General features: G+C 44.2%; 1 protein-coding gene and 1 pseudogene across 17 annotated transcripts in view; one reads left to right on the top strand and one right to left on the bottom strand.

Moving 5' to 3' along the window:
• Positions 1-20,258, bottom strand: part of KIF13A (kinesin family member 13A) — a 208,089-nt gene that overhangs the window by 28,531 nt on the left and 159,300 nt on the right. For 14 of the 17 annotated variants that reach the window (XM_064597116.1, XM_064597118.1, XM_064597121.1 and 11 more), the window contains 10 exons: positions 19,378-19,591; positions 15,010-15,172; positions 13,298-13,438; positions 12,366-12,515; positions 10,196-10,357; positions 9,521-9,694; positions 7,079-7,230; positions 4,717-4,849; positions 4,385-4,531; positions 584-622 (listed from right to left, as the gene is read on the bottom strand). In XM_064597116.1, coding sequence (XP_064453186.1) covers positions 584-622; positions 4,385-4,531; positions 4,717-4,849; positions 7,079-7,230; positions 9,521-9,694; positions 10,196-10,357; positions 12,366-12,515; positions 13,298-13,438; positions 15,010-15,172; positions 19,378-19,591 — 1,475 coding nt within the window. The remainder of the gene's footprint in view (positions 1-583; positions 623-4,384; positions 4,532-4,716; positions 4,850-7,078; positions 7,231-9,520; positions 9,695-10,195; positions 10,358-12,365; positions 12,516-13,297; positions 13,439-15,009; positions 15,173-19,377; positions 19,592-20,258) is intronic. The other 3 variants (XM_064597117.1, XM_064597122.1, XM_064597132.1) reach the window with 1 other exon arrangement.
• On the top strand, positions 4,843-6,731 carry LOC123837092 (small ribosomal subunit protein uS3-like; annotated as a pseudogene).

Here is a 20,258-nt window from a genome sequence, read left to right as displayed (position 1 = left end):
CACGGGTGGCTTTTTTTTTTTTTTCTAAATTTCCAAAAAGAAAAAGCTGAGATTTAAATTCTCCAAGTTATGGATAATTAAGCTGGGTCCTAATGACAGAAAGAAGCTGGCTAACCCAAACTAAACTATGTGCATGAAATGTTTTCAATTTCCTATCCAGCAAGAGACTTTTAAACTAAAACTGCATATTAGAACAGTCCTACTCTCTTGGACGTGAGGCACGAAGTGCAGTTTTGCATAGAAAACACAAGGTTCAACTGAAAGATTATGGATGGATGATTCCACGGTTTTAAAAATCATTAACTTAATACAGTGATAATGGTCTTGCTTCGAAAGTCTTTACAAGCTAATTCAAGACAGCAGAGCAGCAATGCAGTATCCGGTCATACGTTTTGAACGGACAGAGAAATCTATAGCAACAGTACTGTATCCCTGATTATGTTTAAAGCAAATCCAAAGCGAGTGAGAGTCTGCGTGTTCTTGCTCGATGGTCCTCCTTCCTCCTCCCTGCCCTCTGCTTTGCGGATGCTAGCCGTTAGCAGCAGCCGTGCCCCATGCCACAGAACGACAGCAACAGCGATACCTGATAACTATCCATATCATCACCATCCTCATCATCTCTCTGGGAGGAAAAAAATAAACACAAAGGACATGCATTTTTGTTTCTCAAACAGCACACAGGTAATTCTTCAAGCGTAACACACACATTACAATGGACAGCACACGGAACACCCAGCATAATAAAACATTTAAATGATTTGCAAGAAAGGTTTAGTGGATTTAATTCACTCGCCTCTAAGAATTCGAGTTTTGTTTTGTTATGTTTTTAATAAAGAAAGCAACCATTTAAAAAAAAAAAAAAAGAACTCTCTTCGATGGGACTAGGAATCAACGTCACTGGGCCAGGCTTTACCCTGTCATCATGCGAATGGCGCATACGCATTTCTGGGTGGGCTATCTGAGATTTGGGGCGGACTCAGAAGGACAAAATGGTAGAACTAGACTACCTCTCAATCTCTTAGTTTAGCCGTGAGGCAGACGGGGCCCCGAAGGATGAAATGTTTTAACCCAAGGATCACCCAAGTGGTGGCAGAGTCAGGACTGGGTGCCAGGCTGCTAGTTACCCCACTCAGTGTCCTTTCCCCCTGCACCACACCACATGCACTGAGGAAATCCTCACAGGCGAAAGCCCACCGGGAGCCTCAGGCTTCCTCAGCGTACAACAGTCTCAAGAGCACAGCCTGCCATGCTGAATATTGGATCTGCTGTCGCCCATTACTGGTTATGTTAGCATCATACCAATCAGTTGGGTAATACAGTTTACAATAGTTTATAATAATTGTATAAAGCAATGATTTTGGCAAAAACATCTGGCAAAACAAAACCACCATGTTGAAAATAAAAGGATTTAGTTGAGACAGGTTTCCTTAGACAGAAGAGTAAGGAAACTCCCATTTGTAGGGAATAACCATCTACCCGGAGGCAGGTTCTACTCAAAATGAACCCTGGCCCCTGTAATAATCGTCTTTGTTTTTTTCCTACTATTGGAGGGTTAATATTCAAACAGGCAGTGAAGTGGTCTAGTCATAAAAAGACAAACCTTTTTTTTTAAGTGCTTTAAAATATAATTACATTACTCTCATATATAAGTATACTTCAATATATACTGCTTTTTAAAAGTGCTTTAAAAATACAGTTAAACATTCTCTGCATAGATTTCAAAATCCACTTTTTTTTTTAAGTTTGGAACCCATCATTTGAGTAACTAACTTATTAAATGTATGCCTAATACTGAAGTAATTTTTCTTTTTTCTTCAAGATTTTATTTTTTAAGTAATATCTATATCCAACGTGGGGCTCAAACTCACAACCCCGAGGTCAAGGGTCCCATGCTCTACTGACTGAGCCAGCCAGAGACCCCCTGAAGTAATTTTTGACTTAATTCCCCACATTATTGAATAAAGTACAGTAGCTTGAATTTATCATTACTATTTTTTAGACTAAGAAGATCCTTCTATTAACTGAGAACTAGCCTCAGCTTTCATGATGTATAACTTGTGAAATCAGCATATTCTGGACTGGCTTGAGCTACCGCATCAGAATATTTCTAAAGTACTACGTCAACAAAATAAGTTCTGGATGTGACTTTGAGCATGGCTGCAAAGAAAAATAAAAGCTTTAAAACAGTCACAGTTTAGAGGCACCTAGGTGGCTCAGTCAGTTAAGCATCTGACTCTTAATTTCAGCTCAGGTCATGATCTCAGGGTCGTGGGATTGAGCCCCACATCGGGCTCTGTGCTCAGCAGGGAGTCTACTTCTCTTTTTCTCCCTCTCCCTCTGTCCTCTCTCTCCAAAATAAATAAAATTTTAAAAATCTTTATAAAAAAATTAGCCACAGTTTATTGATTGATTGATTTTTTAAGCAGGCTCCATGCCCAGTGTGAAGCCCAACATGGGGGTTGAACTCACAACCCTGAGATCGAGACCTGAGCTGAGATGAAGAGTTGGCCGCTCAATGATTGAGCCACCCAGGCGTCCTGAAATAGTCACCACTTAAATCTGCATGACTGGCGCTATGTTCTTTAAAGAGCATTTAGCACTGGGGAAAGCTCGAATTTTGACAAAAATGAGTTTTAACTCAGAAGGTAGAGCAGTTTTAAAAGTGCAAATAATCAATCTTTATAAGGTTCCTCAAATGGGAACATGTAGTCAGTTGGTGATCCCGGTTGTATAGGTCATGATTTAGGATGTAAATTCAAAGTTTTATCTAAGGTGAGAAATTTACTAAGCCACAAAATTTTAGTATAGACTGGGATCTCAGGGAATTATTAAGTCTCCTTCATCATTCTGGAGAAGAGAGAAGGGGAACTCGAGGTTTGCATTATCCCAACAAGGTAACCAGGAAGGCCGTGCTAGACTGAAGAATCCAGGTCCCCCCGGTTCCAGGCCAGCGACCTTTCTACCAGGCCCTGCAGCCACCCCCAAGGTTGATGGCTGAGTGAGGGACTGAGCTGGGATGAGAATCCACACAACCCAGTCTTCTACTCCACATATGAGGAAAAGTCTGGGGGAGGCTTCTCCCCCAGAACAGCAGACTGTCCTCAGGCCTTCCTTCATACTCTCTCTGGCTCTGAGAACCAGGGGCAATTTTGGCCTGGGACAGGGAAGGCGGCGTTTGACAAAACTATGCCTTCCTAAGGCCTCGTAGGCCAAGCCACTGTTCCTTCTAGCTTTCAGAAAGTCTTTGCCTGAATGCCAGGGAGTGCAAGGAAACTGAGACTGAAGATGAATCATTTTCAAGACGGGCTGGGCCTCCACCCAGGCGCCACAGAGAAACATCACAACAGGCAGTGCTCCCTCTCTCGTGTGGTAGTGAAGCAGCCAGAGTTCAATGGGCTGATTCCTCCCCTAATTCATACCTGACAGTAAACTGGGGACTGAGCGAAAGCACATGCCTTCTTTCAGGCCACTTCAGGCAAGTTCCTAATCTCAAAGTTCATCCTCACAGAGTGATGAAGAGCTGGGGTTGGTAACATGAAGATTAATTCTTTGATGTTTTCACCTTTCACTTTTTACAAATATTTACTTATTTATTTAAAAAATAATGTCTGCACCCAATATGGGACTCAAGACCCCAAGATCAAGATTCACATGTTCTTCCAGCTGAGCCATCCAGGTGCCCCCCAATCTTTTAATTTTAAAATGAGAACAGAAGATTTAGTAAAGGAGGATTTAATGGACAAAAATGATCATGAGGACAACTTTTAATTGGAAAAAAAAAAGAAAGCTTTCAAAGAACTGTTAAATTATGCCAGTGTAGGGTGCCTGGGTGGCTCAGTCATTAAGCGGTTGTCTTCAGCTCAGGTCATGATCCCAGGGTCCTGGGATCGAGCCCCGCATTGGGCTCCCTACTCAGCGGGAAGCCTGCTTCTACCTCTCTCCCTCTCTCCCTGCTTGTGTTCCCTCTCTCGCTTTGTCTCTGTCAAATAAATAAATAAAATCTTTTAAAAAAAAAATGATGCCAGTGTATGGGGGCAATTTTATATTAATAAAAGTGGACTGGGCCAGGCAACCATGCCAAATATCCAACATAACCTAACTGGAGCCAGACAGAAAATGAAATCTGACTGAAGTAAATGAGTAACATACCATTCATATGTGTGTTTACAAATAAAATTATTATTAATCAACACTAAGCTGGTACAGTATTTCAAACCTCATAAGAAAGGCAATGGATGGAAATGTGAAGGGAGGGGTATAGATAATAAGGTCAGGACAAGGAGTTTGGTCATATTCCCCAAAGGTCTCCATCCCAGATCACTGACTGCCTTTCTCTGCATTAGCTGGTCCTCGCTGCAGACTACTTCCAATGTGCTGGTCTTACCTGGTAACTGTCCAGCCCTCTCTGCAGCTTGGTGGACCTGGCAGTGACGCACCCAATGGAGACAGACAGGACGGCTTCGACCATGAGTGGTAGTGTCCCAGAATGCTGCACGGGTTTCACTGTGACTTGCACCCTCCGGGAATGACCCTGCAGAGGGCGGCGGGTGGGGGACAATGGGTGCCAGGAATGGGAAGGGCAAGGAATGGGGGAAGAGGATAAAGGAAGAGAAGAGAATCAGGGAATACAGAAGCCCATAACTAGAAAATTCCCAGAAACGGTGTGTAAGAGTGGGACAAAGAGAAAACAAAAACAAAGAAAACCAAGCCTAGTACCTGTCTGAGTTGGAAGATGCCTCCCGTGTTGACATCTTTTGCCTGGTGAAGCTCCACTGCTGTGTATTCTCCTAGCTCGTTCAATTCCAGTATGGAGAGCCACATCTCTATTCTCCGTGTTACCTCATTCCACCTGCAGAAACACGTTCCCATGGACAACAACGTCAATGCCCAGGGACATCATGAGCAATAGGAATGAGCCACCACCCCCTGAGCCCTTACTATGGGCTGGACATCGCGCTGTCATGTAGGTTTTCTTATTTAACTCTCAAAACAACCCTATGGTTTGGCTTTTCTCTTTATTTTATTGAGGTATAATGTATATTCAGTGAAATGTCCAGTTTTCAAGTAGAGTTTGATGAATTGTGAAAATGCACATACCTCTGTCACTACCCCATCATTTGCCTCTGCAAGTTTGCTCACGCCCCTTCCCGTTCAATACCCACAGCATCCCACAGCGGCCACGTAACTATAAATTATTTCTGCTTGGGCGCCTGGGTGGCTCAGTCGGTTAAGCGACGGCCTTTGGCTCAGGTCATGATCCTGGAGTCCCTGGATCGAGTCCCGCATCGTGCTCCCTGCTCGGCGGGGAGCCTGCTTCTCCCTCTGCCCCTCACCCCTCTCATGTGCTCTCTCTCTCTCATTCTCTGTCAAATAATAAATAAAATCTTTATAAAAATAAATAAATAAAGTTTCATTGGGCGCCTGGGTGGCTCAGTTGGTTAAGCAGCTGCCTTCGGCTCAGGTCATGATCCTGGAGTCCCGGGATCGAGTCCCGCATCGGGCTCCCTGCTCGGCGGGGAGTCTGCTTCTCCCTCTGACCCTCCCCCCTCTCATGTGCTCTCTCTCTCAAATGAATAAATAAAATCTTTAAAAAAAAATTAAAAAAAAAATAAATTAGTTCTGCTTGTTCTAGAAATTCATAAGAAGGGAATCATTAGTGCATACTCTTTTAGGTCTGGCCTTTTTGGTTCAGTGTAATGTTTCTGCGATTCATTCAAATGGGTATCTGTTGTCCTTTTCTTTGTTAACAGAGCTGAGTAATATTTGTTACATGACTAGTAGTATAATTTGTTTATCAAACATTCTCACACATTTGGGTTGTTGGCAGTTTGGGGGATATTATAAGAAGAACAGCCATGAACATTTGTGAACAAGTCTGTTTACAGACTTACATTTTCATTTTTCTTGGGGAAATACCCAGGAGTAGATTGCTAGGTCACAGAAAAGGCAAAGGATCAAATTTCCAAGAAGATATCCTCCTGCGCAAGATGACGGGGCAAATTTCCAAGAAGAGGAAGCTTGTGGCCGATGGCATCTTCAAAGCTCAAGTGAATGAGTTTCTCACTGAGGAGCTGGCTGAGGATGGCTACTCTGGAGCTGAGGTACGAGTTATAGGAACCGGGACAGAAATCATGATCTCGGCTACCAGGATGCGCAAAGTTTTTGGGGAAAAGGGCTGGTGGACCTGAGAACTGACTGCAGTGGTTCAGCAGAGGTTTGGCTTCCCTGAGGGCAGTGGAGAGCTTTATGCTAAAAAGGTGGCCATGGGAGGTCCGTGTGCTATCACCCAGGCCAAGTCTCTGCGTGACCAGCTCCTAGGATTCCTTGCTGTGTGGCGGATCTGCCATGGCGTGCAGTGGTTCATCATGGAGAGTGGGGCCAAAGAACCGTGAGGTCCTGGTGTCCGGGAAACTCTGAGGACAGAGGGCCAAATCCAGCAAGTTTGTGGCTGGCGTGATGATTACCAGCGGGGACCCTGTTAACTGCTGCTCAGACAGGATGTGCTGGGCATCAGAGTGAAGACTGTGCTTCCCTGGGACCCACGTGATGAGACAGGCCCTAAGAGGTCTGTGCCTCACCATGTGAGCACTGGGGACCCCGAAGGTGAGATACTGCCCAGCACCTCCACTGTGGAACAGCCTGCCATGCCCTGGCCAGTTCCCACAGCACAACAGGGGCTCCTTGGCAGCCGAATCCAGAGTCTAAATATTGCTCTATACAGACTTTTATAAAAGCTTCCAAAAAGGAAAAAAAAAAAAGGAAAATATCCTGGTTTTTTTTTTTTTTTAATAAGCTTTACAGTTTTATCTTTCCCATGAAAGGTTCCGATCCATCCCAAAATAAATTTTGTGTATCGTGTGAAGCCAAGATCCAGGTTGGTTTTGACCCAGCAGATACGTGGTTGTTTCCGTACTGTTTGTTGAAAAGGCTTTCCTTCCCCCATCCAACGTCCTCGATGCCTGCTAGTTCCTTTTATTGTTCCCATTTCACCAAGGAGGAGGCAGGCCCGGGGACCCCTACTCTTACCCTCTGGCCTGGTGCCAGTCTTGAGCCTGCATCAGCTCAGCCAAGTACACACCTGTCATGCAATGTTCTCGTCTTCGCATGAAGGGAGTCGACTTCCCAGACAGAGCTGCCGTTCCCAGCACAGCGGTGGCCCCACACCTCAATGGCCAGGGCTCCGTCAGACAGGAACTCCAGGAGCTCCTCTGTCACCGTCACCACGTAGTCCTGGGGCAAGTGGGAGCAAGGGAAGAGCAACGAGAATCACGCACCGAGCAATCTGTGCAATTTCCGTTTTTACCCTTCCATTGTGTAGAGATCCACTTTGGAGGTGGTTTAGTCTGATCCCAACCTGAAAACCACCTGTGCTGTTTTAAAGACCCGGAATACTAGCTCTTATACTAGCAAGGAAGGAGGGACTGAGTGCAACTCCCTTCTTTAATCAGGGCGGACACTGAAAGAAGCATCCTGTCCGGCATCACGGTGCTTGGGAGTGAATCCGCACCTAGCACCTGCTTCCTTCGTGGTTCTGGAGGACCACTCAGAACTCCCGCCGTAGGCTAATCAGCACATCACAAAAAAAGAACGTCTGATTGCTCCTTGCTATGGCTTGGGAGACTGTGAACAGAATTAAATTTCCTATGATTATCTTCATGATTCTGTGTTCTTGCTCTGAAACTCCCCCACTCCAGCTCCTCATCATGAAACGCAGACAGAGGAGTGTGAGGAAATGAACACTGAGTGGACTGGAGTATGGAAATCACCCTGAACAAAGCGGCAGGCAAGGGGCCAAGCCGAGCATCTTTCCAGCAGCATCTTAGTGAAGTCTCTGGTGAAGACAACTCTGCAGCTCTCAATTCTGGAAAGCTCAGCCAAGTACACATCTGTCATGCAACATTCTCGTCTTCGCATGAAGGGAGTCGACTTCCCAGACTATGTTGATTTAACATTCTACTACTTACCTTCTTACTTATTGTATTTGGAGATAGAGCCAGAATTTTAGAAGGAAAACAAACCAATGATCAATTAGTACAAGCTACACATCTTATTGATGAAAAAAACCCCAAGGTCACACAGTGAATCCAAGGTCACACAGTGAATCCGAGGTCTCTGCGACTAGCGTTCATCAAAATAGTTGCTAACCAGAATGTACTTAAAATTCAGGCTTCATTCTTCTACAGGAACAGCTTTGTGGATCCAAAGAAAGATGGGGACTATTTAAGAGAGTATACAGACAACAATAACCAAAAAATAACTCATAAGGATTCTGAGAAACAGACTTGGTGAATATGGGTGAAAGAAAAAAAAGAGTGGACTATTTGTTTTCAGAAAAAGAAAGACTTAACAGTCTTTTACCTATGTGAAATTTGATAGGTGTAGAGCCAGAAAGAAAAAGCACAATTTCCAAAGGAAAGGGTTTGGAGTATCTGTTAAGGATTGTGCAAGGAAAAACAAAATTACAACAGAATGTAGTGTCTGTCTGTCAGTCAGAAACAACCTGTGGGCAGTCTGACGTGAAAACCAGGAAGGGTGGCTGATGGTCACACGACAGGGCCAACGAACAGTCACCGAAAATTCACCTTGTCCACTGACCTTTTCTTTAAAAACTCATTTGGCACATTAGAATATGATGCTTGGAGTGTTACACCGTATTCCAACGACTGGAAAGAGGTTCACCTATATTAAAGGGTATAATTCTACAATATACATAACATGACCACATTTTTGTAAAAAAAAAAAAACAAAAAACTTTCTAAAGACATTATGCATGCATGATGGTAAGAGACGGTATCTATGCCCATTGCTGTGTGAACATGTATTGACCACACACAGATAAAAGTTGGAGGGCACAAAAAATAGTTTATCTAAATGTGTACAAATGTTACTAGCCATTACACCTCTAGGACCTAAGACTTCAGGGAGAGGCCTTTCAGATTTTATTTTATTTATTTATTTGTTTATTTATTTATTTATTTTAAGATTTTATTTATTTATTTGACAGAGAGAGACATAGTGAGAGCAGGGACACAAGCAGGGGGAGTGGGAGAGGGAGAAGCAGGCTTCCCGCCGAGCAGGGAGCCCGATGTGGGACTCGATCCCAGGACCCTGGGATCATGACCTGAGCTGAAGGCAGACGCTTAACAACTGAGCCATACAGGCACCCTCAGATTTTATTTTAAAAACTTCCCATCAGGGGCGCCTGGGTAGCTCAGCCGTTTAGCGTCTGCCTTCGGCTCAGGTCATGATCCCGGGGTCCTGGGATCGAGCCCTGCTTGTGTTCCCTCTCTCCCTGTTTCTCTCTGTCAAATAAATAAATAAAATCTTTAAAAAAAAAACACAAAAAAAAACTTCCCATCTGAATTTGTACTGAAGTACATTTTGAGGTTAAAAAGTGCAACACACATATTACCTTTATTAAACATTCTTATAGGGGGAACCTGTAAGTTATAAGAAGAGTTTTGAATGGCACCCAGGTCCATTGCCTCCCGTGTAGCTCGTCTTGTAATGGCGCCCATACCTTACAATGAGAGAAAGTGACGGTGTACTGGGCGTCCCTGGACTGAGGGGAAGGCACCTCGGGGTCCACCACTGGGGCTGCCACCGTAGATTCACACTGGTCCCAGAATGTGTATTGACAGAAGACAAAATTTGAGAGGTTTAAGGGCAGCCCAGTTGCCTCTTTAATTTTTACCTAAAGAGATTAAAAAAAAAAAGCAATGAAATTCTGATCAAGAAAACATTAACCTATGCACGCTTACTTCCAATACTTCTATTTTAAGTAAATCGGTTATCCGTTGGATACCTGAAAACGTCTGGCATATGAGGGGTTCCACTTATAATCAGTCTGTACCACGACCACCGCTGTAGCATGTGGGCCCGGCAACAAACGCACTCATCCTCTCAAATTTTCCTACTGGCTGAGCTTCTGACGCAGAAGCAACCTTTACTGGAAAAGCACGATTCCCTGAACAATGTACACTTCCTGCAGCCAAAAGCCCGGGGGCTTCTTAAAATTTCATCAACTGGCATCAGAAAGTGCGCTCTACTTCTGGAAAAAGTACTGCCCGCCGTGGAAGTTGTGCTCAGAAAGCTTAACGTTTACTACGCTCTACGAAAAACTCCCAAGATCTTCTGTTGAGCTGCCTTGCCTGAACACGGTGGCTTATCGTGCCCGCCCATCCTGTCCTCTCACCCGGCATGTCAGTTTCCTGACCCGGTGAACGACCTCCCCACTGTTGTCCACGACTTCAAGGCTCCCGCCTTCGCTGGAGTTCTCCGAGGAGTCATCCTCCGCCACGCGCTCCGGGACGGCCCCTGTCACTCGCATCACTTCTACGTGGAGACGCCCGGCAACCTGCAGCAGGGACCAGAGTGCCTGTGGGTTACAGGCATCGTGTGCAGAAGCCTGACCTGAGACGGAGAGCACGCCGCCAGACCCCCGGGCTGCTGCTGGGCCTGCTCCAGCGGTGGGAACCTCACGCCTTCCACAGCCGGTCCTTCCATCGCCTCCCCTGCAATCACCCTGCCTGACTTGGAGCCAAACCTGCCTCTCTGCCACTTGCCTTTTGGAGTCATCTTCCTTCTCATCCTTCTTTACAGGCAGCCCACGAACAGAGTAAAGGCTGCTCTCGTATTCTACCCGGAGTGGTTTATTTTCCACTTCATATGTATTCATTCATTTAGTCTGCTGACCAAACACCTGCCTCACGGGACTACCGAGACAAATAGTAGAGATACGTGCAGGTTGTGATGGGTTAAACTGATCCAGGAATCAGTCGTAAGCCAGGAACTGCACGAAACACTGCTTTTACAACAGTAAACCCAAAGACACGGTCACCAGGCTCCTGGAGAGTCTACTCTCTTGGGAGTAGAGAATAGGTATGTGACTCACACTGGGGCTGGGAGCAGGGTGGAGGTGGGTCCATGGAGGAAGGAGACCCATCCCAGGAGGAGCAACAAACACAAGGACACAGTTATAAGGAAACGGTTCCTTTAAAACTGTTCCCCCCCCGCCAAAGGCTTAACATGTCCTCAACATCCTGGTGGTCCTCTGGGCAGGAGCTAGGTTGGCAGTGCCCCTCTTCCAGCTGGGTGCCCAGAACTGAACCGAAGGACAAGAATTATCCCGCACTTGGCACCCTCAGAGCGCTATAACTGGCCAAGTTATCTTTCGTAACACAGGTTAAGGTTGCAGCGGCTGGAGCTGTGAAGGTGACACGTCCCAGCCATGCTGCTGTTGTCTTAAATAGGAAGGCCCATTTTTAAAGGGAGTCAGACCCCCCACTGCCATTGGCAGCAGAGACTTGAGAAATTCGTCGATGGTCTTGGACGAGTGAGACCGATATGGAGGAATCAGAGGAGGGGGAATGGCAGAAATCAGTTTGAAGGCAATAGTTCTCAAGATTTTTTTCAATGGTCTTTGAGAATTAATACATTTTTAATATAACTTCAGAGGGATGAATGGAACACTCAAAGCCCAGCCCAGACCCCAGCTTAAGAACTGAGTCACTGGATTCCTTTGCCACAGGAACTTTTTCACATGGGAAAAAGCAATTCCAGCCCGCTGGTCTTCTAGAGCAGAATGTCCCCGGGGGGCTGCCACATGCAGAATGTGAGCTGTGCAGGTACACACCACAGCTGGGAACCTGGGCTCTGCTTCCCGGCTCACTCCGGGCAGAATGGCATCCTGCTCACAGCCTGCCCCAAGGATCACAAGGGATAACTAAGTATTTCAAGTCTGCATGTTATGGAAGGGCAAGCTACGGAATAACGATGTTACTAAATTTAAAATAAAAAGATCAGTTGATGAAATGGATAAAAATCAAACAGTTTGAACTTGAATATTTTCTAAAATGTCTTAGACCTACATAATAAGGTCAATACATGTAAGTAACTGAAATCTCAAGTATTTTGTTTTCTTTTGTTTTTTAAAAGGGGTTAAGCTTATTTTCCTTGAATACTTTAGATTTCAAAATAATGCTCCCAAGTTGTATCTTGTGAAGACCACATAGGGGCCGGGAAGGAATTTGAGTATATTACAAACATAAGAGATTAAAGGAAGATAAATAGGGGGATGGAGCTGAATCTGGTTTCCAAAAGATTTCTAATTTGATTAAAACAAAGAAAAAAACTCATGAACCATAAATAAACTTGTTGTAATAATCTTATATGGTTTTAATCTTATAATCTTAAAAAACCATGATTTAATTTTGATAGTTTCTATTGATAGGAGCAAAGAAAGAATGTGATCCTGACTATTCACCCTAGTTTCCTGATACACCTCAAGAGAATAACTTAAATTGGATTCACACAGACAGACACACACCCTTAAACTGTTTCCTCCAAGGATAGCTTGTCCTTACCTCCCCCTGCTGGCTGATGATAGGAACTGCATACTGAAGTTTCACATCATAGAAGAGACACTCCAAGAACACATTAGCGACGCCAATTAGGTTGTGATTCTCTTGGGCTTCATAGAAAGGGTCACCTCGTTTCCCATAGAGACGCTTTGCCTAATGGGGTAGGGGGGCATGGGGGAGGCGAGTAGGAAACAAAACACCAACTTGGATAATATTATTTAAAACTATGTTTTAAAAAAATGTTTCTTAAAAAAGAAAGCATTTATCCAAAGAAATTAAAAAAGTAATATTACAATCATGTTGCAAAAATAAAACAAAAGTAGCACATGGGAGGGGCTTGACAGCTGGGGGGCTACATGATGTCTGCGGGGAGAGTTCTTCCTTAGTCACTGACTCTCTTCCCTATCACACCCCACGTGCAGCCTTTTTCACTCCATTCCCTGTGCTTTGCCCCATTTCCTTCACCGAGGCTTCTTTTCCATTACTAGTATCCAAAAAGATGGATTGTGCTTTCTAAAATTATTCTTTGTAACCTCCCCAGCCACGATCACAGCTGGGGGAGCATGAACACATGCTAATGAATACTAAATCCAAGCTGGCTCCATCCATGTGGATTTGTCACAACACTGACCAAACAGCACAGATTTGCTTTGTTCTATTTCACTTCACTTGAAATGTAACAAAAACTCTGCCAACGAAGAATATGTCACGTGTTCTCTTCATTTAGTTCCTGTCCATGTGGGGATCGCATGTTCTATGACTGATTCAACTTAGGACCCCTTTCAAGGTCACTTCTACGTTAGTTTTCTAATATCAATGTCCCAAGTACGACCGCAGATAGTCACCGCCGCGCATGTGTGTGTTCTGACGGTGATTATCACTTACATTCTGCGCTTTCGACATGGTCAAATCTCCTTGACATTTATCTCTTTTACCTCAGGAATTTTTTCCTTCCATTCTTGATAAAGGTCTCTCATATCAATTAATTTATTCTCCAGCTTCTCAATGGTCCAAACTTGGGTGCCCTTTCCTTTCCTCCTCACTTGAATAGCTGGCTCACTCACGATGGCTCCTCTCTGCAGAGTGAAGGAAAACAAAAACACACAACAAGCGAAATGAGCCTTGTTACGGCTTTTTGGATTGTTAAATATGTAACTATCAAGTAGCAAGTTTGAAAAAGACACATAATGTATACAGAAAGAATATGAAATTCTACCACCTAGGGAACATTCTGGCTTATTTTCAACTAAGATGCAAAAAGATTAATGAAATCTTCTGTGTATACCCATGCATATGCTTTTTACTTTTATCATAAGCAGAACCAAACAAAACTGTAAATCTCCTATCCTGATCCTCTCTCCACAGTTTTTATATTATGATCATCTCCTTGTGTTGTTAAATATTCCTCACAGACATGATTTTTTTTCTTTTAAAAAAAGATTTTATTTATTTATTTGAGAAAGAGAGAGAAAGAGAGAGAGCATGAGCAGGGGGCAGAGGGAGAAGCAGACTCCCTGCTGAGCAGGGAGCCGGATGCAGAGGCTTGATCCCAGGACTCTGGGATCATGACCTGAGCCAAAGGCAGATGCTTAACCAGCTGAGCCACATAGGTGCCCCTCATAGACATGATTTTTTAATGGCAACATAGAAATCTGTTATTTGGATAGACCACTCACCTGACAAGTTATTATATTGTTCAACATCACGGCTATTTCAAATTTTTGCTACTATAAAGGCCATTATGATAAGCATCCTTCTACAAAAAGCACATGGACTTTATGAACACTTCTATGACCGTGGACTTAAGATAAATTTTTCAAAGAACTGCTTGGTCAAAGAACTAAAATAGAGAAAGATTAATGAAATACTCCCTGACTCATTTCTAGTTTGCTTGCTGGAGGCAAACACAAATGGATGAAAAATTATTTTCTTTTGAAGTTTCTTCTTAAAGGAAAAAAAAATCCTTGAAGTTGAAATGATGGTAAACTTCCCAATGACTGCAAAAAGTTGTTCTGTGTACAAAAAAAAGGTATTATACAAGTCTTCCTTTCTTGTAGAATCCACTCTTAAAAATGGTACCATAACAAAACATATACCTATCTCTCATTCCAGAAAGGACCAGTCATAGGAAAGAGAAAAGCAAGAGGAATTACTTATATATATTTCTAATTTTAACATATCTGAGGGCACATAAACTCCGGGGGGGGGGGGGGAGGATCTATAGAGGAAATCTTTTTTTTTTTTTTTTAATTTTTACTGTTGAAGCCTAGTTGGCAAACAATGTTATATTAATATAGCGGAAGTCTGTTTTTCTTTTTTTTTAGATTTTATTTATTTATTTGACAGAAAGAGAGCACAAGCAGGGGGAGCAGGAGAGGGAGAGGGAGAAGCAGACTCCCCCCTGAGCAGGGAGCCCAATGTGGGGCTCGATCCCAGGACCCCAGGATCATGACCTGAGCCGAAGGCAGCCGCTTAACTGACTGAGCCGCCCAGGTGCCCGAATATAGAGGAAGTCTTAAAAAGAATAAATACTCTGACTCACATCAAGATCTCCTCATGGATGTTCTTTTGGATGTCAGGTGTGTATTCTATCTTACAGTACATAAGTTGTGCATTTTGCTCTCATTTTCTTTAAAAACACTCTTACCTTCCTATTGGCGCTGAGGTTTGCGGCAGGGATCTGCAGAGTCACTTGGTAGTCAGTGAGCTTGCTCATTTCCTCAGCTAAGAAGTTTGCCTCCCTTACCAAGGTATTAGCTTTCACGAGCTGCTCGCGCAGCTTTGCCAGGCTTTGACGGAAGAGCTCATCCCTGCGGGGTAGCGAAAAAGGAAATGAGAACATCTGAAAGAAAAGGAAACTGTAATCCTGGTTCTAAGTGAGTCATGGTATTAGAAAGTGGTAGAAAACTCCTTTCAGGAGATACTTTTCAACTGTTTTTTTGTCCAAAAAAAAAAAGGTTTTTTTGTTTTGTTTTGTTTTTAATGTTTCCTTCCTCCCACAAGGGTACTGTGGGCTCCCTATTGGTCACCACTGATGAGGAGCAAAATAGGTGAAGAGAGGGGCACCTGGGTGGCTCAGATGGTTAAGCATCTGCCTTCAGCTCAGGTCATGATCCCGGGGTCCTGGGATCGAGCCCCGCATCGGGCTCCCTGCTCAGCGGGGAGTCTGCTTCTCCTTCTCCCTCTGCCTCTCTCCCTGCTCATGCTCTCTCTCTCTCTGTATCTCTGTGTCTCAGATGAATAAATAAAATCTTAAAAAAAAAAAATAGGTGAAGAGACTTAACTAAAAACCATATTTTAAATCCTCTACCATTTGAAAACTGCTAGATTTTGATATGTTGCTGCCAAAAAACCAATCAAGGGATTCTGGCGGGAAAATAACTGATTATGACTTATGTGCTTCTGGGGCTGAGGGGAAGGGGAGAGGAATATGGGGCCATAAGGAGAAAGCATTTCACACGATTTCTTCAGCTGGTAAAAGGCGAGAAGCAGGGGTTTTCTGTGGCAGCAGGAATTCAACTTTTCAACTCCACACAATAGCGTTTCATGGTGAGACCTTCCCTAATGTTCTGATGCTGAATATAGGTCAAAACCCTAGTACCTGCTCTCCCAGCCCCACGTGCTCTGTCTCAGTAGCATTTGTCCTAGTTAGACTCTCATTTATTTGTATAATTACCTGAGCTTCAGGCACACTGGGGCGAGAACCAAGTTATTTTTTGGTCTGTCATTACAGCTAATTCCTGGACAAGTGCGTGGCCTACCATGGGATACCCCCAAACTACCCAGTGAGTGAAAGGAACAGTACTTCTGGGTTCCACCTGTGAGTCTGGACTCAGAGGTAATCCAGGCTAACAGACTGCTTATCTAGCCTCATCTAGCTTCTCTCTTCTACCATTTACACACCTGCCCTTACTTCGTGGGACAATGAGGAGCTTGGAACACCCAATCTCTACTCCTTTCTTATCACCTTAGAAGTGATACAGGAGGCCGACTGCAAGATGTTAATATAAAGTTAACCTAAACCATATGACACATGCATCCCATCTGCCTGCGTTTTCTAAGTGATATTACCATTTTTTTTTCAGTTACCCGAACTTGACTTCTTCCAGCCAGCTCCGTCTTTTCTCTTTTCCACAACATCCAGAAAAAAAGCCTTGTTGATTCTCTCTTTGAAATATCTCCTAACTCTCTATTGTTTTCGTAGCCCCTGGTTCTTGGCTCCCATCCCTGCCCCCATAACCTCACAGCCCCCCCCACTCTTCCTCTTCCCTCCCAGACAGTCACATAAATCCCTGCCTGTCTCAGGTCAGTCCTCAGTTGAAAACCTCCTCTGCGCCCTACAGAATAGCTTTGGACTTAGCTTTCCATCCTCCTCTGTAAGTCACCTTTTAGACCAAACAAAACAGCTCTCATGTAATCCCCTAAACACACCTTCCTCTTCTCCATGGCATCCCATTTGTTTGTACCAACCTGCCCGTTCAAAATGCCTCCCACCTCCTGTCCGCCCGTCCAGTCGCCACCCTTCAAACTCGCTTGAAATCCTTCCTTCTCCATGATCTTGCTACAGAAGGCTCCACGGAATGGGGTCCCACCCTGCACTAACCACCACAGCTCCTCCTGCATTCCCTGCCCAGGCACCCACCTGTTTATCACAGATCCCCTGCCCTGGGAAGTTATTCTTCAGCTCAGGGATCAATGACAAAGGGACAATTATGCAACTGCAACACTTCCTATTGTTGGATGAAACTGTCTTTTAATTTACTATTACGATGCACTTTTCACGTATTTGTATCTTGCTCTACACTCCATTGTAAGTGTCCAGAAAGAAGAATCGGCATCTCTGATTTTCTTTGTAATTCTCACTAGCTCTTAAATATAGTTGATTTTCAGCCCTTCAACATTTACTTAGGTATGAGTCCCTCAGTATTTCACAAGCCATCCACATTTATTTAGGTAAGAGTCCCAGCTTCTAATATAACAGTCCATCATTAATGACATCTTAATTTTATCCAGTGACTCTGGTGAAATAAATATTGTAACCATTCTCCTCTCCTTGGATGACATCCCCAAAATATCATCCTTGCTACTCTCCTTATGTTTAAGAACTTGAGCCTCAAAGAAAATCAATTTGGACTTAAGCTAAGTGGGAAAAAAAATTTTAACACTTGACTGAAAAATACTATCATTCAAAACAATCCACTTTTTCTGTTGCATCTTTTTTTGTCTTTTACCATCTTCAGGACATAGAGAAGTAATTAGGGAGACTGAACAGAAAGGTATCAGTGGGTCCAATCACAATTACTTTCAAGCCCACTGTTGCTTAGAAGAAAGCCACCAGCTCGCAGTACAGGCAGAGAAGGCAGCTCTTCAGAAAAAGCACCATCTGATAACCTTTGCCTCTTTTATCCAGGCACAGAAAAAGAGAGTAATGTGTTACAAGTAGGATAAATCTTCATACTGCAGTATCCAGACAGATGAGCGGGCAGCTCCTGGGGAAAATGCCACTGACTCTTTTCTCTTAATTTAGAACAATCAAGTGCATTATTATGGCGAGCAGGGTTGGGCTCCTCTTCTCCCTCTTCCGCTCTTAGGGGTCATCTTCCCTGGATGTGGCTCCGGTTTAAGAGTCTCACTGCTCATGAGAGCTCATGGCGTCAGACGGCCATGGCTCTGATCTCACTGCCCCGACTTGCCAGCTAAGGGACTCTGGGAGGTAGCTTGTCAGTTTGCATCAAGTCTTAATATTTCCCCTACACTTTGGCCTGGCAATTCTACTTCTAGGACTCTGTAATAAGAAGCTAAATAATGGGGCGCCTGGGTGCCTCAGTCATTGAGCGTCTGCCTTGCGCTCAGGTCATGGTCCTGGGGTCCATGCTCCTTGCTCAGTGGGTAGCCTGCTTCTCCCTCTCCTTCCTGCCCATGATCTCTCTTGCTATCTCTGTCTCTCTCAAATATATAAATAAAATCTTTTTTTAAAAAAAAGATAATGATGTTCACAGTAATTTGTGCACATGGTTGTTCTTTGCAGCATTATTTATGAAAGCAAAAATTTTAGTAAGAACTAAATATCCAACAATGTGAAACTAATTCAAAGAATTATTCTATGTCATACAAAGGAATTCGGCCTCTAATATAACATAGTAGTGGTTGTTTAAAACAATGAAAATGTTCACAAATAAATGTTAAGTGCAAAAAGAATATTGCAAAATACATGTGTGAATGTTTATACTAAAAAAAATGATTTTGGGGAAATCATTCAACCCCTCGCAGCCTGTTTGCTCATGTGTGAAATGGGGTACAAATGATCAAACAGAGTAGCAGTTGTGAAGATGAGATGAATACATGTAAAGCACTTGGTGCCTGGACCATGCTCTGTAAACACCAAATGCTACTTTCGTTACTGCTGTTAGTAAGGGGACTACAGGCAGATCTGGGTTCACACGCTGGCCTTCTCACTGGCCAGGCGGGTGACTGAGGACACGTAAAGTGAGCGCCCGATCTACGGGACGGACAGAACCGCCCCTCTGGCACAGTCTGCGGGGACTGTTAGGTCAGCACCGCGCCTAGACTGCGGTAAGAACACGACAGAATCCACAAGTGACGCACTGTCCTCTCGGACGATGCTTCTCCCACCGGCACCTCAGTTAAGTATTTAAAAGCCATAAATTCGGAAAATACACATTTAGTAGATCTCTTAATGTCACAGTTGTATTTAGAGAGAATCCAAAGTAAGAGAAATTTAAAGATGAGGAATGCTTTTATGCTACAGGAGTATTCAAACTTTCTCTCTTTCAATACCTGCCGGTGGTACTGGCATGTGGTGCCATTTTTACTGAAGCGTAAGGGGGAGAGGGGTGGTCTTTAACAACTAACACTGCAGTAAACATCCTGCGGATGGACAGTATCTCTCAAAGGAAAAGGCAACTGCTAACGACCCAGATCTGGGACCAAGATCTCCTTCCTTGCTAGGCTGACCCCCCTTGGTGACCCTGGGTTCCCCAGGTCCCGTTCTTACCTCTCCTCTGCCCACTGGGTCACCTTCTGTTGAGCCGTCTGGCCGCTGTAGGCCAGGCGGTCAGGGCCGCTGCTCGGGGGCCGCCGTTCCGGGGACAGCTGCTGACGGAGCTGCTCCAGCTCCCGCTCATACATGAGCCGCTGCTCCTCGAGGGCACTCCTCTTCTCCTCCAGGTACTGTTTCTCCAGCACCTGAACCACATTTTGCACTGGGTCTGGGGAGCCAAGAGACAAGGCAAGGTGTCCTCGGTGATGGGCACGACAGGGCAGCCGGTCGGCGCTTCTTCCAGTGAGAATCATCTCCCTGCTCAGAATCTAGCCGTTCCAGATGCTTTCTCTGAGCGCCCGAGGGGCCCCTCCAGATGAGATCCTCCCAACGGCCTTTTTGCTAACATTTCAGATAAATGCCTTACATGTAAACATTCCCCACGTCTACTGTGCTTCTTCAATTTGATGAGCTCATCCTCCTGTTTAGATGGATCAGTAATTCACTATAAGCAGACGCTAGAGGGGATGCGTTTCTACCCACTGAGAAAAAACTTCATGAAATCGAAGACAGCTTCAAAGACAGCCACACAAGATTTCATTTTTATGGTAGTCAATCTTTATGCCCATTTAGCATCAGTTTTAGTATATGGTGAAGGGTTTATATTTCTGATTTTAACCACAAATCTCATTACTCCTGAATTTCTATCGTGGGGGAGGAAACTTCTAGATCACAGGATATGCTTGAAAATATTGAGTATATGGTCTGGCAATTTCTCAGGTGCTGATATCCAGGAAGGTAATTCACATGCAAAAAGAAAAGCAAAGCAGAAAAAAAGGAGGAAGGAGGGGAGGAATTCACTTATAAAAACAAAAGGTGGTTTTTGACTTATTGCT

This window comes from Mirounga angustirostris, unplaced genomic scaffold, assembly GCF_029215605.1.
Source record: "Mirounga angustirostris isolate CCGP_5_RB_7025 unplaced genomic scaffold, mMirAng1.0.hap1 SCAF_8, whole genome shotgun sequence".
NCBI classification, from domain to species: domain Eukaryota; kingdom Metazoa; phylum Chordata; class Mammalia; order Carnivora; family Phocidae; genus Mirounga; species Mirounga angustirostris.
This window is presented reverse-complemented; position numbering and strand designations above follow the sequence as displayed.